Genomic DNA, 18,361 nt, shown 5'->3' on the forward strand with positions numbered 1-18,361 from the left:
TCTCCAGGAGGATTCTTGGAGGTTGGACACTGGCTTCTCCTCTCTCCTTTTGACTTCCTCAAAGTCTTTTGTTTGGTCGTAGCTTGTTAGTTGGAGAAGGCAATGGCACCCTACTCCAGTACTCTTGCCTGGAGAATTCCATGGACGGAGGAGCCTGGTAGGCTGCAGTCCATGTGGTCGCTCAGAGTTGGACACGACTGAGTGACTTCACTTTTGCTTTTCACTTTCATGCATTGGAGAAGGAAATGGCAGCCCACTCCAGTGTTCTTGCCTGGAGAATCCCAGGGACGGGGGAGCCTGGTGGGCTGCCATCTATGGGGTCACACAGAGTTGGACATGACTGAAGGGACTTAGCAGCAGCAGCAGCTTGTTAGGACCTGCTGTTTAAGATAACTCCTGCAAGTGGTGACTGTGGTGTCTGGCCAGGGTGGGTGTCGGTTTTCCCCCAACAACGTCATCATCCCAGAGGACTGAGTCATCTGACACCCCCTCCCCTGTAACCAGTCACCCCAAAACTATCAGCTCTGTCTCCTCCATTACCATTACCCAGGTCCAAGCCCTCGTCTCCAGCTGGAGGTCAGGACCCCGGTAACGGGGTTCCGAAGTTAATCCAGAGGGTCTCTGCCAATATTAAAAAAGAAGAAGAGATAGAATGGGAGGAAGGCATGAGAGTGGAATACACATAGTCAGGTTGAGTTTTATGAAAGTTGTGTATAGTAAGAGTTTTACAGAGAAAGGTTGACGCCATGAAGCACTTTACATACGTTGACTTATTTCTCCACAACAACTGAAGTCATGGTGTCGTTTTTCCTGTCCTTGACTTACAGGGGAGGAACTGGACTGCAGGAAGTGGAGAAACTGACCAGGGTCAGACTGGAAGCCTGCATCTCAGAGACGCTGCGTGTGTGTGTGTGTGTGTGTGTGTGTGTGCGTGCGCGTGCGCGCGCTTGCTGGGTTGCCAAGTAAAGTGTCTTTCTCACTCTGCAGGTTGTGGTGAAAACAGAAGTTGGGCAGTTTCTGTTTGACAGACATCTGAACCTGTTCTCTTGTCCTCTCCCCCCATCCGACCTGCATCCTTGCAGCCTGGATGCTCCTGGTCTCTGTCACAGGCTCCAGCACTTTTGGGAGGGTGCTCAGTCTGTGTGGTCACAGGGCCTGTGAAGCCTGATCCTGCTGACCTCCTCATCTCGGAGGCTTTGAGAGAACAGAACTCCCCACCTGGCAGAAGAGAAAACTGAGGCCCAGGAAGTTTGAGAAACTTGCCAACCTCTTCTGTTCTCAGAGCATGCCGTTCGCATTTTCCTTACAGCTAGCCTATGGATGTTTGTGGGGTTTAGGTTTTCTTCTTGTTGTCTTTTTTGTTTGCAGCACTGCAGGATCTTCCCCAGCCAGAAACCAAACTTGTGCCCCCGGAGTCTTAATTACTGGACTTCACTGGACTGCCTGGAAAGTTCCTTGATTTTTGTTTTTGATTTAGAAAATAATGATTATAAGCTCCTTGAGAGCAACTTCTAACAGTTGTCTTGTCTGGTGGTCTGGGTTTTTGACTGGCGTGATCCATCTTTTCCTGGGCGAGACTCTGGTCGTCCAGTTAAGGATCCCTGGCCTCTGCCTGTGCTGGACTCTGCAGGAGTCTCCTTCCTTGTTGAGTGCTTTGTGCCCGCTCCCCCAGCAGCTCCCCAGCCCCCGCCCCACCCTGGAGTGGATGGAGCCCACAATCTGGAAATAGGAGCTGATTTCCTCCCAGCTTTTGAGTTGGGAAGACTTCTGTCTGTCTTCTCTGGGCTGCATTCATTTCCCCTCTTTACTGCTACGGCTTACTGCTCTTTACTGCTCATTTATTTTTACTTTTCAGCCTTGCCCAAAGTGCACCTTGATTTTGGTATCTTTAGATCTTTAAAGCCCTGTACTGTTACTGATGATTTCCTTCACTTTGCAGAATTCTAGTTGGTTGCATGTCTATTTTGCGTGACCTTGCTTCTTTCCCTTCTGTTGTTAAATTTTAATACTTTTCTGTTCCTCCTCTTTTATAGGAATTTGTATTTCATGTTTTTTAGATTGTAGTAATGGACCTTCAGTGTCCTGCAGTCTGCCTTCCCATCAGACTGACTGGCGTTTAGAATTGTATGTTCATCGAGTAGGGGTCAGCTCTATGGTGTCCTTGCTCTTTCTTTGGCAGGCACGTCTGTTGCATCCTCTTGGTGCTCCCCACTCCTGCTGGCTCTTGTCAGATCAGCCCTGAGCCCTCACCACAGTGGGGGCCACTGCGGGCCCTCCGGCCGCCTCTTCACCGTCCCCTCCCCTCCCCCCACAACCAGCCGCTCTCTAACTTTTCATTTCAGGACCCCTTTTAAAACTCTTAAAAGCTAGTGAGATCCCCAAAGAGCTTTCAGTTATGTGGGTTATCTCTAGCAGTACTTATAATATTAGAAATTGAAGTTGAAAAGATTTTGAAGTGTTTATTTAAATTAGCTTAAATATAGCAGTAATAAACCCATTACATAATACAGATAACACTCTTAATGAAAAATAACTGTTTCCAAAGCAGGAAATGAAGGGCAACATTGTTTTGCTTCTTTCCAGATAACTTTATTGCCTGCCTTAATGGGAGACAGCTGGACTCTCATCAATGGTTTACCTTCATTCTGTTGTAGTATGTTGTGTGTGTGTGTTTTAAAAATTAGAAAAATTAATTTTTGGCTGTGCTGGGTCTTCATTGCTCTGTGGCTTTTCTCTAGTTGCGGGGGCCTCACTTCGTTGCAGCGCACAGGCTGCTCATTGCGGTGGTCTCTCCTGTTGCCGAGGACAGGCTGCAGGGCGCATGGCCCGGAAGCGGAGGTTCCGGCCCTCTGGGGCGCAGGCTCGGCCGCTGTGGTGCTTGGGCTTTGTTGCTCTGCAGCACGTGGGATCCTCCCAGATCGGGGATCCAACCCGTGTCTCCTGCATTGGCAGGTGGATTTCTCTCCACTAAGCCACCACGGAAGCCCTGTTGTGTTTTATGTATGAAGAAAATACAGCCTTACCTGGATATAGTTGGAAAAGGGAGGAATGTTTTAACAACCTATTCAGTTAATTGTGGATAGTCTTTGAAACTATATCAGAGCTTGACAAGTGGTAGTTTCTTCAAGGTTTGTTGCAGCATAGAATCTGAAATCTTATATCAAAGAGTTTCTCATATTCTGTTACATTAAAATCTTTTGGTCTGTCTTGCATTTGAAAAGATCTTTTATGCATTTTGCAGCATCATGCGTGAGTCATTTGGATAACATCACATTAGTTGCTGTCACTACCGCTCTCCTCTGAAAAGCCTTAAAGTATTGAAAGACTCTAGAGCTCATAGTGGCCAATAGAGTTTTTCCAAATTTTAATTTTTGCTTGAAAGCTCAAATTTTTCTTTAGTAACAAATACTGTCAGTTTTCCTTGAACTAACAAGCTCCCTTTATTCATTCTGAAAACACCCAGATCTGAGTCACTGTAGCTTTTCTGTCAGTCATTCTTTCAAGTTAAATGGCATTCAGTGGAAGAGTGGCCAGTTCGGCTTGCCGCTCCGTTGTATGAGTGCTTTTTCCTGCCAAGAACCACCACACTTGGGCTTGTAGCAGAAGTGCTGTGTGTGCTTCTCGTTTTGTCACGGGATAGTAAAAAGATACGTACTCAAGGTTAATATTTAGTGGAATTAATAACTTTTAATGCTTCCTTTAGTATATTCTTAGATGAAATTGATCTTTTTTTTTTTTTAAACTGTGAGAGTGTGGTGGTGGAGATTACAGTGACGGCTATCACAGTCAGATGCCACTGCCTTATTACTGGCCAAGGCTCCAGCCATTTTCCCCACCATTGTGTTTGCACCATCAGTGCAAATGTCACACAAGTGAAGATAGTCTTGACCTGGCAGCACCCCCAGAGAGGGTCTTGGACCATATTTTGAAAACCACTGGATAAGACCAATGTGTGCACAAAACCTCTGCACATTGGACACTCTTGCTTCTCATCTGCCTGGAAAACCTTCTCCCTTCCTATGAGTGTGTGCAAATACACACACTTATACATATATACATGTATGTAGCTATATGTGCATGTCTCTGTCACTTCAGTTAATATTGGTTCTACTCATCACGTGTTCATGGGTCTCTTCCAGTAGACAGTAGGCCGTGAGCCAGTTTTCACATTTATCTTAGGTGGTGATAGCACCAAGTATCATTCCTATTAAATATTAACTTGTTTAATGTTGCCTGTCTTCATCACCCTTATATTATTTTTGTTTCCAGGGCTTAATAAATGTTTTTTGAACCAACAAAGAATTGGGTTACTGTTTTCCCAGGGTTTTCTTAGAATGTTGGTTCTCTTATATCAGCAAGTATTAATTAAGCATGAAAGGGCATCTGTGGTTAAGTTGATTTGGGAAGTTCAAAATGTGTTTAATTGAAGGCTTTCATGTATTCTTCATTGTATGATGTGCACTGTGAATTTTTAAGTGGGATGGGAGGCTACAGAATGTACTATTTCTCACCAGTTGAATAACACATGAAACTTTTCTTGGCATGTCTCACAGGATTAGGTTCCTTGGAATTTTCTTTAGGAGATAATTGTGTAAACTGCCTTTTTGAGTTTTTACAGATTAGTAAATTGATTACACATGTTTATTCATGCGTTAATTTATACCTTGTATTTAGTACTTCTTAAGGCTAGACACTGGTAGATTTAGGCATTCAATGGCTAGCAAAAAGAAAAAATACTTTGAGAAAATATTAATACACTACTGTGTGGAGTAGATGGTCAAGTGGGAGGTTCAATTATCATCAACTGATCCCTGCAAATTACAAGTGTTATGTTGATGGTGTGTTGGAAGGTACAGTTATCTCTTGGTACCCCTGGGAGATTGGTCTCAGGACTCTTGCAGATACCAGAATCCCCAGATGCTCAAGTTTCTTGCATAAAATGACTTAGTATTTGCATAAAACCTGTGTACGTCTTCCCGTATACTTTAAATCTATAGATTATTTATAGCACCTTCCCGTATACTCTAAATCATCTGTAGATCCTGTGTAAATAGTCATATGTGTGCTTGGTTGCTCAGTCATGTCCGACTCTTTGTGACCTCATGGACTGTGGCTCGCCAGGCTCCTCTGTCCATGGAGTTCTCCAGGCAAGAATACTGGAGTGGGTTGCTATGCCCTCCTCCAGGGGATCTTCCCAACCCAGGGATTGAACCCAGGTCTCTTGCACTGCAGGTGGATTCTTTACCATCTGAGCCATCAGGGAAGCCCAGATAGTCATAAATACAATGTAAATGCTATGTAAATAGTTGCCAGTATGTGGCAAATTTGTTTTGCTTTTTGGGACATTTTTGAAATTTCTTTTTTCTAATATTTTCCATCTGCAGTTGGTTGAATCCGTGGATGTAGAACCTGCAGAGACAGAGGGCGGATGGTCCATAGTGCTAAAGCATTTGCTTTTTGTTTTTCTCCTTCTCAAACCTCCACCGGGCCTGTTCAGGCTTCCCTGTCTGCATTTTGCTGCTGCTGGCGTTCTTGGGATCCAGAAGGCTGATGAAGAGGCTCCGTAATTATGGGGCCTCACCTGGCCGTGTCATTGGAGGGGATGGCATGTTGGAGACTGGGCCTTTAGAAATGTGAGCCAACTTCCTCTTAGAGCCTGGCATGTAGTAGCTTCGTGTATGTTGATTGGCTGAACAGTCAGTGAATAAGAGTGCTCAGAGACTAAAGGATAAACTCCACACTGTGATCCCATCAACCCCGTGCCTGATCTTGCTCCACCATAACAGGGTGGGCTGAATAAAGCCATGTACCTGCTTTTCACGCCCCTCGGCTCTGACCTGGCCTGTGTTGTAGGGAACCACTGACTCTTCAACCTTTTCTGCCATGCAAAACAAAACATGAAGCATGCCCTCCTTTCTGTGTTGATCCAGTTCTGACCATACCTTGGGAGAAGATGTTAACACACTCTTGATATGAAAGTATTTAATCAAAGGATATGATGTTGATACAGTGAAATTGGCCTTTGGTCCTCTGACTTCCTGGACAGATGATAGCAGGAGGGTTTTGCAACAGAATGGGCTTGGAGTCTGGACTTCAGTAAGATTAAGCGCGTGTTTAGTGTGATGTTTTGCTCTGTGAAGTCACCCACAGAGAAGGCAAACATTCCATGTTTAGTAACCAGTCCTCTTGGTTCTTGGCGTGTGGCCCATGCCAGTTTGGGCTGCTTGGGCTCTGGGAACGAGTGGACTTCTCCCAGTGCTCCCCCCTCCCCACCACCTCGTGTGGATGGATAGATAGGAAATCATGCACCCACTCAGACTGTCCTCTTCTTTCCAAGCCTGAAACTTCTTTAGCCACGTCATGGTCCTGCCAGAGTCTGAAAACTGGTAGGCTTTAGAGAGGCCGAAGGTCGGCTAGAGTCTCTTAGGAGATGAAATGCACCCGGGTGATTGGTTTCTTCAGGTGTTGCTCTGAGACCAAATTAGGAAAATCCTCAGGGAGTTTTCTTGATTTTTTTTTTTTTTTCATTTTTTTGATTGAGTTAGAGTTGCAGAAGTATCATGAGTTGCTAATTAAAAAAGTTTTTTTTCATTTCTTTGTAAAAGAAATTCACATTAATTGTAGAAATTTGGAAAACTATCAAAAGACATAATGCTGAAAATTACCCATAATTTCTAGTATTCAGAGATAATCACTACAAAACGTTTTGTTGTATTTGCATGCATTTTATATGCATAATTAAGATCATTGTGTATAAATTTTGATTTCCCCTTTTAGCATTTAGCATATTTTATCTTGCATTGAGAGCACTACAGCATGGGAACTTGTGTTAGTTTCCTCTGGCTGCAGATTTCCACAAACTGGATGGCTTAAGACCATGGAAATGGATTCCTTCAGTTCTGGGGGCCAGAAGTCTGAGCCGGGCCTGAGGTGGGTGCGCCCCCTGGAGGCTCTTCGAGGGAGGGCACCCCTCGACCCTCAGTTTCTGGTGTCTGCTGGCGTTCCCGGAGTGTGGCCCCCTCTCTCCAACGTCTGCCTCTGTTTTCATCTGCCTTTCCTGTGTGTGTGTGTGTGTGTGTGTGTGTGTGAAATCTCCCTCTGCCTCTCTTGTGAGAGCATTTGGGAGGGCATCTAGGGCCCACCTGATGATTCAGGATGTCTCTCCATCTTAAGATTCTTCACCGGCAAGAGGTGCCATTTCTACCCAAGGTAGCATTTACAGGTTCCAGACTTAGAACCTGTTATATTTGGGGACCATTATTCAGACTGTCAGAGGATTTAAGAGCATAGACTTTTGAGCCAGACTGGGTGGGCTCAAAACCCCGTGTGGTCTCTTACTAGCGGGGTGATCTTGAGCAAGTGTCTTAAGTATTGGTGCCTCCATTTACTGATCTGTAAAGCGGGAATAATAACCTTAGCAACTTGAGGATTAAGAGGGTTAGTATTTCTAAAGCACCTGGTAAGCTTAGGACAGTGTTTGACCCATGTAAAGATTAGCTGTTGCTATTGTAGTTGGTATTTTTATTAGAAATTCTCTGTAAGATGTCCTTTTCATGGCTACATAAAACTTTATTCACAAACCTATCGTAATTTGTCTAGTCATTTTCTTTCATTGACTATTAACTTTATTTCCAGTTTTTTTTAATTTCATGTAAAACATTGCCATGGATACCTTTGAGCATTAAGTTTTGTCCCCATTTCAGATTCATTTCTTAGGGTAGAATTCTGAAAATGGAATTATAGTATCAGAGGGTGTATATAGTTTTAAACCATTTAATAAGAATTTGCCAAATTACTTCCAGAAAGATTTTGCCTTTCATACTCCTAGTTGAATGATGAGAGTAGCCACTTTGCTATGGCCATACCTGGATTGAGTGTTGTCATTTAAACATCCTCAGGTATTTTGACATGGTCTGCCCTTTAAGGCTGAAATGTGACATGGAAAAGGACTCAGAATTGTAGTTTCTTTGACAAGGAATGCTCCTGCAAGGCAAGCAAGCTTCTAATGAGAAATGAAACCCTTGCTTTGTCAGATTTCCAGGTGCCTCTTCCATCCTGTTATGAAGCCTGGATCTGGGTGTTTTAAAAGTTATAGGGCAGGATGTTGCTGGGGAGCAAATGTTAGTAGTAGGACAGTGCTACGGCCACAAGGATTCTAATCAAACAGTTTTGTTTCTGTTCTCAAACTTGGACATTGACTATTCTGAGCATTGATGGGGTGAGGGAGGTACCCTTGAACAACAGCAGCAGCAACAGATGATGAATTTAATCCCTTTACAGCTAAAGCCGTTTGAGGGCAGGAGGAGGGTAGAGAGGAGTGGCCCCTGCACTGCCTGCTGGTGGGGGGCCTGCCCCCATGCCCCGGCCTCCTGTCAGCCTCCTTTCCTTTCCTGGTGGTTCCAGGCTGATCTCACCTGGGCTCCTGGGCTGTAGCGGAGGAGCCAGGGTCCCAGCAGAGCAAAAGGCAGGGCAGTGGTTTTCTCTTCCAGTTGTGAACTGGTATGAGTGTACCGTGCGCACTATGTAACAACTGGTCGCACACGAATTCCACAGTATCTGAACCAGTTCGTGGGGTTGCAGAGTTAGACATGACTGAGCACGCGCGCACACACATGCACACACACACACACATCTTGGGTTATCTGGATGTGTGACCGTGTGCTCAGTCATGTCTGATTCTTTGCAACCCAATGGACTGTAGCCCACCAGGGTTCTCTGTCAGTGGAATTTTCCAGGCAAGAGTACTGGAGTGGGTTTCTATTTCCTTTTCCGGAGGATCTTCCTGACCCAGGAATTGAACCTGTGTCTCTTGTGTCTCCTGCTTTGGCAGATGGGTTCTTTACCACTGCAACACCTGGGAATATTAGGTTATATCTAGGTGGGCCCTAAATGTGACCACAGGTGTCCTTAGAGAGGAAGAGAGTGATTTTACACACGTGCACACACGAGAAGGCACTGAAATGAAAGAGTGATGTGGCCACGAGCCTAGGAATGCCAGCAGTCACCAGCAGCTGAAAGAGGCAAGGAACGGACTCTCCTCTAGAGTCTGGAGGGGATATGGCTGTAACACCTTGATTTCAGGCTTCTGGCCCCTAGAACTGTGAGAGAATAAATTTCTGTTGTGCTATGCTGCTCAGTTTGTGGTAATTTTTTTTTATGCATTTGCAGGAAACTCATACAAAAGTCTGTGCTCTGTTCAGCAAGACAGTCCCCCTGATCATGTGCTTGGCTGTGTAGCAGTGTCATAAGCACTAAAAGCTTTTGAACTGCTCTTAATTTCTGTACTTGGCTTGTTGTGAACCAGCAGCAGAGAGGTCTGGTCTGCAGACCACCCTCTGAGGGCCATGAGTCCTGTCTCCCTCCCTGGTTTTGTGGACAAGGAAACAAGCCCAGAGAGGAGAAGGTGGGGCTGAGATTAGAGCAGGTGCCTCTGCTGTTCGGAACGGGCAGATGGGGATGGATGCCGGCCTCCTGGGCGCCAGGTCTGGGGTGAGCAGACAGGATCGCTGCCCTTCAGCCTGCTTTGCAGGCCACCTGGTGTCCCTGTCGCTGTTCTGTACCCCACAGAGTGAACGCTGGTGCTCCATTGAACCCCTGGAGCTCCGAGCTGCCTAGAAGACCCAGAAGCCAGGAGATGCTCATGAAGCCCTTGCTGCAGCTAATGAGCCAACAGCAGCAGGCAAAGTACCCTGTCAAGGGTAAAGCTCACGGCTACTGTCCACTTAGTTTCCAGCTGACTGCTTTCGTCTTTGTGCTTTGGGTTGTACTTTCCCTCAATAGCCCAGTTTTAACATTCTACATTTTCAGAGTGCTAATTATTCTCTCAGAGAATGGGATTAGCCTGTAGTCATCTTGACTCTTAAGCTGCTTGAATAAAGTTCATCCAACTTAACTTGGGGCTTCCCAAGTGGTACTGCGGTAAAGAATGTGCCTGCCAGTGCAGGAGATGCCGGTTTGATCCTTGGGTCAGGAAGACCCCCTAGAGTAAGAATTGGAAACTCACTCCAGTAATCTTGCCTGGGAAATCCCATGGACAGAGGAGTCTGGTGGGTTACAGTTCATGGGGTTGCAAAGAGTTAGACATGACTGAGTGACTAAGTATGCATGCAATTTAACTTGGCATTCAGACCCCCTGAAAAACCATCTACCTTCTAGCCCTGCCTCCTAGCCCTCACTTTCATAGCCGTTATCTTTAAACTTCATGAAAATCTTACCCCCTAATAGAGGGATTAGAAGGGTTTAGAGTCTTGAAGCCCTACAGTAGGTGATTTCATGGTTGATCTACTGAGGAACCAATGGAAAATTAGGTCAAGGGGATAGTGGGCATAAATGTTTCAAGAGCTTAGTGAAACAAATGTTCATGTTTACTAAAATAGACTCTAAAAATAACACAAATAGCTAGTACTGGCCACTAGTATGTGAACTGAGTCATCTGGTCTACCATCTGGCTCAGCTGAACCACAGATGCCTGTAGCCACGAGTAAACCAGGCAAGAACAGAAAAAAAACCACCCCACTGAGCCCAGCACTAATTGCTGACCCACCAACCATGAGTAAATAAAATGTTTATTAAGACCAAAAAAAGGCCAGCATAGTAAATCAAGACTTATCTTTAAGTTATTTCACTTCTCATTGTAGTATTGATAGGCATTATATGGTTACTCAATTATTCATCATGTGCTGTAGACACTTTCAGAGTTTCTCATGTTTATATTTTCATTGAAATTCTTTTTTATTTTGTTATGGGTAATACCCATATTAGGAGCCCTCTCTCCCCAGTATCTGGGTCTCCGTCTTAGTATTGAATACCGCTGAGATTTTATGACTTATTTGCTGGTTCTCCTCTCTGGGTTTCCCACCTCTCTCTCTTCCTCTCCTCTCAGATATTATGGGACGGTAGCGGAGAGGCCCAGGTCACTGTCTCTCTTTTATTTTTCCTTCATTTCAGAAGTCTTTATTTCATCACCCTCTACTTGTGTGTGTGTGTGTGTGTGTGTGTGTGTGTGTGTTTAGTCCTAACCCTGGATCTTGTAGTTTTAAATAAGTAACTTTTGGTTGCAAGGAAAAGAAATGCTCTCTTTCCAGCGTAAGTCAGCAGAGGGTCTGTTGCAGGAACCTCAGGAGTGCAGGGAACAGCCTGACCGTACTGGGGGCTGGAGAGGCAGGCTCCTCGGTCCTGCCCGGTGTGAGGGAGGGAGGGGCGTGGCCGGATGAGTGCTGGTGCGGAGCAGCTGGGGGAGCCACGCAACCACCCTCTCAGCAGCCACTTGGTGGAGGTGTCACAGGAGGTCTGCAGAAAGCAAACCAAACAAACCTATTATACCTCTTCTGATTTCTCAACAGGAATAATCCAAATCACCTTTCCTGGAAGTCAGTTTGCTGAAACTACTGAAGCCAGCAGTTCTTGGAAGTTGAAGAAAAGGTAAATAGAAGCAAATCCGTGTCTGCTAAAGTCCTCTTAAGAGGGAAACCCAGGTTTGGAGGGTCCCTGTTGTTTCTCAGACATACCCAGCTCTGTGTGTAGCATTTTACCTTCCTCTGCCTGGCCACGCCCTAGGTTACCTTCACCAGTGGCGGCCGCCTTGGAAACGAGGGCTTTCGCCTCTGGCTGGTGTGGTTTCTCCTGCCTTTGAACCCCCACTGTACTGCGTTCTTACTGACCTGTATCCCGGGGGGCACTGTCTGCCCCTCCTCTCTGTCCTCCCACAGCCGTGTGGGATGTGGGGGCTGCTTTCTGTGACCCTCACCCCACTGTAGCACTTCCATACTGGATTATAGTTACCTGTTGGCGTGTTTCCCCCAGTCGCTTCCTTAAGATGTATCTGAACTGTGCCTCAGACGTAGAAGATGCCTCCATGAACGCTGATTGGATGAGCAGCGGTCACCTCGTGTGTGGATTCCTACGTACCTCCACCATTCCACTATACAGGGCCTGTGCTATAAATCGATTTTATTCTTTGAGCATTCATCAGAGATTTTTAATCTCTAGTTGCTTTTTGTGTTTTGGCTGTTGGGGAAGTGAAGCAAAGCTTTCATATCTAGTTTTTATTTTTCATGGGCACTTTGGTTCCACATTGAGCTGTGATCCAGAAGCTGGAGGGGAAGGGAAGTGATGGGCAGGTCAGGGAACCAGTGACCTTGGAAGCTGGCTTCCCACCCCACTCTGCCTTGCTGTGGGTGGTGTTGAATGGGATTGCACGAGGTGGGGTTTGGTCATGCTGTGTCTGTCGCCCTCTTGTCTGCTGGATGGCAGACCCCTCCTCTACCCACCCACCCATCCATCTATTCATCCATATGATCCTCCAGACTGCCTTAATCAACAGAGTTGCATCTGAGCTCACCTCCCTGCTCCTAACCTTTTTTTTTTTTTTTTTTGCTATAAATTATTGTCAGTAGATTCCTTTTCTTACCTGCTTTTACTGAATCTGCTGAATATCCCAAAGATGTTCCTTATTTATTTTATCTGTTTTGTTGGTCACAATCCTCTTAAGAGGACTCATTCCAGCCTTTCCTACCTGACAGTAACCAGCAGTTGTCTGCTACATTTGATGAGTTCTTCCCCTTTCAGAAAGTGCTTCTGTGCACACCACCAGAGTTCCTTCTCCCACCAATCCTAGGAAATAGGTAGGGGCAAATGGTAACTTCCCATTCCTGGAAACTCAGAGTACTAGATATTCCATGTGAGGGCCATTGCCAGTGTGAACAGCGTCTGGTTTTTCTCTCCCTGGCACCATCTTGCTAGTTCTCCTTGGAAGCCGCTTCTGTCACAAAGCCAGGGGGCCCTTTTCACCCATGTCAGTGTCCTCTCGGGAGGGAGCCTTGACCTGTTGACCAGAGATGCTGTCTGATGCTGGTGTTGCCTCTACCCCCAGCCCGGTCTGATCCTGGTGTTGACTCTACCCCTAGCCAGGCCACTTTCTTAAAAAAAGTAGATCTCTTCTTCCTGAGAGCTTCCAGTCAGTCTCATGAGTTTTATTTTTTGTTCAGGCTTATTTAAACGCAGGAAATTGAGTTAGTTTACATGAATACCGTGCTGTCTTACTCTGGGAGCACAGGAAGACGCTAACAGGGATTGGGGCAGCCTAATCTGGCTGTCTCTAATGATCTTCCTGCCTCCCCTCTAAATAACTGCAAATGTGGCCATGCATCAAGGAGGCAGAGCACAGTGCTTTATTGCCGTGTGTGATTATTTAGTTAAATGTGTTTTTTTTTTTTTTTTTTTTTTAAGAAATGGCTCAACTTTTAATTGGAAAACAGAATGTCGAATGGCCTTTTGATTTGTCCTTTGGTGGCAAAACTGGAAAAATAGATCTATCCTGATAGGAAACCAGGTGCTGGTCCCGAAGAAGGCATATTAACTCCAGAGCAGGATGTGAACTCAGAGTCACTGTTTCCCTAAAACAGGCCAAATACAGAGTCATTGTTTCCCTAAAACAGGCCATCTACTCTGGGCTTTTTCTTGTGAGACCTTCTTCTGCAGCTGTACCACCTTCGATTGATGTTTCCCTGGACAGGTTCTATTTGGAATCCCCCAAACAGGGCAGTATCCCCAGTGATGTAACTGTCAGGACACAGGGTGAGTGAGATGCTGAGACCCTTCTGCCTAGACGCCTTGAAAATGTCAGTGTCAGGAAATCAGCACACCTGTTACGATGACTGTAATTGAAAAAAATACCAGGCTGTATACTTCACTTCGGGCTTTCCTGGAGGCTCAGATGGTAAAGAATTTGCCTGCAATGTGGGAGACCTGGGTTTGATCCCTGTGTCAGGAAAATCCCCTGGAAGAGGGCATGGCAACCCACTCCAGTATTCTTGCTTGGAGAATCCCACGGACAGAGGAGCCTGGTGGGCTATAGTCCATGGGGTCACAAAGAGTTGGACAGGACTGAAGTGACTTAGCACGCATGCACACACACACACACACACACACACACACACGCTCTACTTCACATTGTGCTGTGATGCAAAGCCCATTTTATTGTTAACAGGACTGTTTTCTTAGCCACAAAGCTGCCGTCTGCTTTACTGAAGGTCATCTTAGAAGCAGCTTGCACGTGTCCTGGCTGTTTGGCCACATGAGCTCCCCGTGAGGTGCACCCCACCTTGAGCTGGCACAGAGGTGGACATATGAGCACCCTGAGAGAAGGGCACGAATGATCATTTGTGAAATCTGCCCCAGGCTTCCATTACTCCATCCTCTGTGCTTCACACTCTTTTTGTATCTTTTTAAAAAAAATTATTTATTTTTTAATTGAAGGATAATTGCTTTACAGAATTTTGCTGTTTTCTGTCAAACCTCAACCGTAGGTATACATATATCCCCTCCCTTTTGAAACTCCCAATCTCTCCCCATCCCACCCCTCTAGGTTGATACAGAGCCCTTGTTTGAGTTCCCTGAGACACACAGCAAATTCCCATTGGCTATCTATTTTACATGTGGTAATGGAAGTTTCCATGTTACTCTTTCCATGTATCTCACCCTCTCCCCATGTGCATAAATCTATTCTCTATGTCTGTTTCTCCTTTCCTGCCCTGCAGATAAATTCTTCAGTACCATTTTTCTAGATTCCGTATATATGTGTTATAATATGATATTTCTTTCTTTTCTTTCTGACTCACTTCACTCTGTATAATAGGTTCTAGGTTCATCCACCTCACCAGAATGGACTCAAATGCATTCCTTTTCATGGCTGAGTAATATTCTATCATGTATGTGTACCACAGCCTCTTTATGCATTCATCTGTCAGTGGACATCTAGGTTGCTTCCATGCTCTAGCTATTATAAACAGTGCTGCAGTGAACAGTGGGATACATGTGTCTTTTTCAATTTTGGTTTCCTCAGGGTATATGCCTAGGATTGGGATTGCTGGGTCATATGGTGGTTTTGCTCCTAGATTTTTAAGGAATTTCCATACTGTCTTCCATAGTGGCTATATTAATTTACATTCCCACCAACAATGCAAGAGTGTTCCCTTTCCGCCACACCCTCTCCAGCATTTATTGTTTGTAGACTTTTTGAGGAGAAGGCACTGGCGACCCATTCCAGTACTCTTACCTGGAAAATCCCGTGGACGGAGGAGCCTGGTAGGCTGTAGTCCATGGGGTCGTTAAGAGTCGGACACGACTGAGACTTCACTTTCACTTTCATGCAAACCCACTCCAGTGTTCTTGCCTGGAGAATCCCAGGGACAGAGGAACCTGGTGGGCTGCCATCTATGGGGTCGCACAGAGTTGGACACGACTGATGCGACTTAGCAGCAGCAGCAGCAGCACACTTTTTGCTGATGGTCACTCTGACCGGTGTGAGGTGATCAGTTCAGTTCAGTCACTCAGTCATGTCTGACTCTTTGCAACCCCACGGACTGCAGCACACCAGGCCTCCCTGTCCATCACCAACCCCTGGAGTTTACTCAAACTCATGTCCATTGTGTTGGTGATGCCATCCAACCATCTTATCCTCTGTTGTCCCCTTCTCCTGCCTTCAATCTTTCCCAGCATCAGGGTCTTTTCAAATGAGTTAGTTCTACGCATCAGATGGCCAAAGTATTGGAGTTTCAGCTTCAACATCAGTCCTTCCAGTGAATAGGCAGGTCTGATTTCCTTTACGATTGACTGGTTTGATTGCCTTGCAGTCCAAGGGACTCTCAAGAGTCTTCTCCAACACCACAGTTCAAAAGCATCATTTCTTTGGTGCTCAGCTTTCTTTATAGTCCGGCTCTCATATCCATACATGACCACTGGAAAAACCATAGCTTTGACTAGATGTACGTTTGTTGTGTGGTGTGAGGTGATATCTCATTGTAGTTTTGATTTGCATTTTTCTAATAATGAGTGATATTGAACATCTTTTCATGTATCTGTTAGCCATCTGTATGTCATCTTTGGAGAAATGTCTGTCTAGGTCTTTTACCCATTTTTTGATTGATTGTTTTTCTGGTATGGAGGCGTATGACCTGCTTGCATATTTTGGAGATTAATCCTTTGTCAGTTGTTTCATTTGCTATTAATTTCTCCCATTCTGAAAGTCGTCTTTTCGCCTTGCCTATAGTGTCCTTTGCTGTGCAAAAGCTTTTAAGTTTAATCAGGTCCCACTTGTTTACTTTTATTTTTATTTCTGCTACTCTAGGATGTGGGTCATAGAGGATCTTGCTTTGATTTATGTCATTGAGTGCCCTGCCTATGTTTTCCTCTAAGAGTTTTAGTTTCTGGTCTTACATTTAGGTCTTTAATCCATTTTGAGTTTATCTTTGTGTATGATGTTAGGAAGTGTTCTAATTTCATTCTTTTACATGTAGCTGTCCAGTTTTCCCAGCACCATTTATTGAAGAGGCTGTCTTTGCCCCATTGTATATTCTTGCCTCCTTTATCAAACATAAGGTGCCCATAGGTGCATGGGCTTATTTCTGGGCTTTCTATCTTATTCATTGGTCTGTGTTTCTCTTTTTGTGCCAGTACCATACTGTCTTGATAACTGTAGCTTTGTACTATAATCTGAAGTCAGGAAGGTTGATTTCTCCAGCTCCATTCTTCTTTCTCAAGATGGCTTTGGCTATTTGGGGTCTTTTGTGTTTCCATATGAATTGTAAAATTTTTTGTTCTAGTTCTGTGAAAAATGCCCTTGGTAATTTCATAGGGATCGCACTGAATCTGTAGATTGTGTCTGGTAGTATAATCATTTTCAAAATATTGTTTCTTTCTACCCAGGAACATGGAATATCTCTCCATTTGTTTATGTCATCTTTGATTTCTTTCATTAGTGTCTTATAATTTTCTGGGTACAGTTCTTTTGTCTCCTTAGGTAAGTTTGTTCCTAGATATTTAATTTTTTTTGTTGCAGTGGTGAATGGGATTGATTCCTTAATTTCTCTTACTGATTTTTCATTGTTATATACAGAAATGGAAGTTATTTCCGTGTATTGATTTTGTATCCTGCAACTTTACTAAATTTACTGATTAGTTCTAGTAATTTTTTGATAGTATCTTTAGGGTTTTCTGTGTACAGTATATGTGATCTGCAAACAGTGAGAGCTTTACTTCTTTTCTGATCTGGATTCCTTTTATTTCTTTTTCTTCTCTGATTGCTTTAGCTAGGAATTCCAGAACTATGTTGAATCACAGTGGTGAAAGTGGACACCCTTGTCTTGTTCCTGATCTTAGGGGTAATGCTTTCAGTTTTTCACCATTGAGAATAATGTTTGCTGTAGGCTTATTAAATATGACCTTTACTATGTTGAGGTAGGTTCCTTCTATGCCCATTTTTTGAAGAGTTTTAATCATAAATGGGTGCTGAATTTTGTCAAAGGCTTTTTCTGCATCTATTGAGATGATCATATGGTTTTAATCTTTCAACTTGTTAATACGGTATATCAATTGATTGATTTCCATATAATGAAGAATCCTTGCATCCATGGAATAAACTCAACTTGATCATGGTGTATCAGCTTTTTGATGTGTTGCTGAATTCTGTTTGCTAAAATTTTGTTGAGGATTTTTGCATCTATGTTTATCAGTGATATTGGCCCGTAGTTTTCTTTTTTTGTGTTGTCTCTGTCTCATTTTGGTGTCAGGCTGATGGTGGCCTTGTAGAATGAATTTGGAAGTGTTCTTCCTCTGCAATTTTTTGAAAGAGTTTTAGAAGGATAGGCATTAGCTCTTCTCTAAATGTTTGATAGAATTCTCCTGTGAAGCCATTTGGTCATGGGCTTTTGTTTTCGGGGAGATTTTTGATCACAGCTTCAATTTCAGTGCTTGTAATTGGGTTGTTCATGATTTCTATTTCTTCCTGGTTCAGTCTTAGAAGATTGAACTTTTCTAAGAATCTGTCCTTTTCTTCCAGGTTATCCATTTATTGCCATATAGTCATTCATAATAGTCTATTATAATCCTTTTTATTTTGGCATTGTCTGTTGTAACTTCTCCTTTTCATTTCTAATTTTGTTGAATTGATTCTTCTTTTTTTCTTGATGAGTCTGGCTAAAGGCTTGTCAATTTTGTTTATTTATTAATCTTTATTATTTCTTTCATTTCTTTTTAATTTATTTCTGCTTGGATCTTTATGATTTCTTTCCTTCTACTAATTTTGGTTTTTTTTTTTTTTTTTGTTCTTTTTCCAGTTGTTTTAGGTGTAAAGTTAGGTTGTCTATTTGATGTTTTTCTTGTTTCTTGAGGTAGGATTGATTTGCTATAAACTTCCCTCTTTGAACTGCTTTTGCTGCATCCCATAGTTTTCGAGTTGTCATGTTTTCATTGTCATTTGTTTCTAGAAATTTTTTTATTTCCCTTTTGATTTCTTCAGTAACCTGTTAGTTATTTAGGAACGTGTTGTTTAATCGCCATGTGTTTCTGTATCTTACAGGTTTTT

General features: G+C 43.9%; 1 protein-coding gene across 15 annotated transcripts in view; it reads left to right on the top strand.

The window, feature by feature from the left end:
- The window catches only part of SMCO4 (single-pass membrane protein with coiled-coil domains 4), a 75,337-nt gene that overhangs the window by 30,554 nt on the left and 26,422 nt on the right, over positions 1-18,361 (top strand). For 9 of the 15 annotated variants that reach the window (XR_009734466.1, XR_009734465.1, XR_009734472.1 and 6 more), the window contains one exon: positions 11,343-11,421. The exons of 4 other annotated variants lie outside the window; for them this stretch is intronic. Coding sequence is in view for 3 of the 11 variants with exons in the window: in XM_061405975.1 (XP_061261959.1) it covers positions 11,343-11,421 (79 nt within the window). In the remaining 8 variants the exon portion in view is untranslated. 2 more of the 15 variants (XR_009734470.1, XR_009734471.1) reach the window with 2 other exon arrangements.

The sequence above is a fragment of the Bos javanicus genome, chromosome 29 (genome assembly GCF_032452875.1).
Source record: "Bos javanicus breed banteng chromosome 29, ARS-OSU_banteng_1.0, whole genome shotgun sequence".
NCBI classification, from domain to species: Eukaryota; Metazoa; Chordata; class Mammalia; order Artiodactyla; family Bovidae; genus Bos; species Bos javanicus.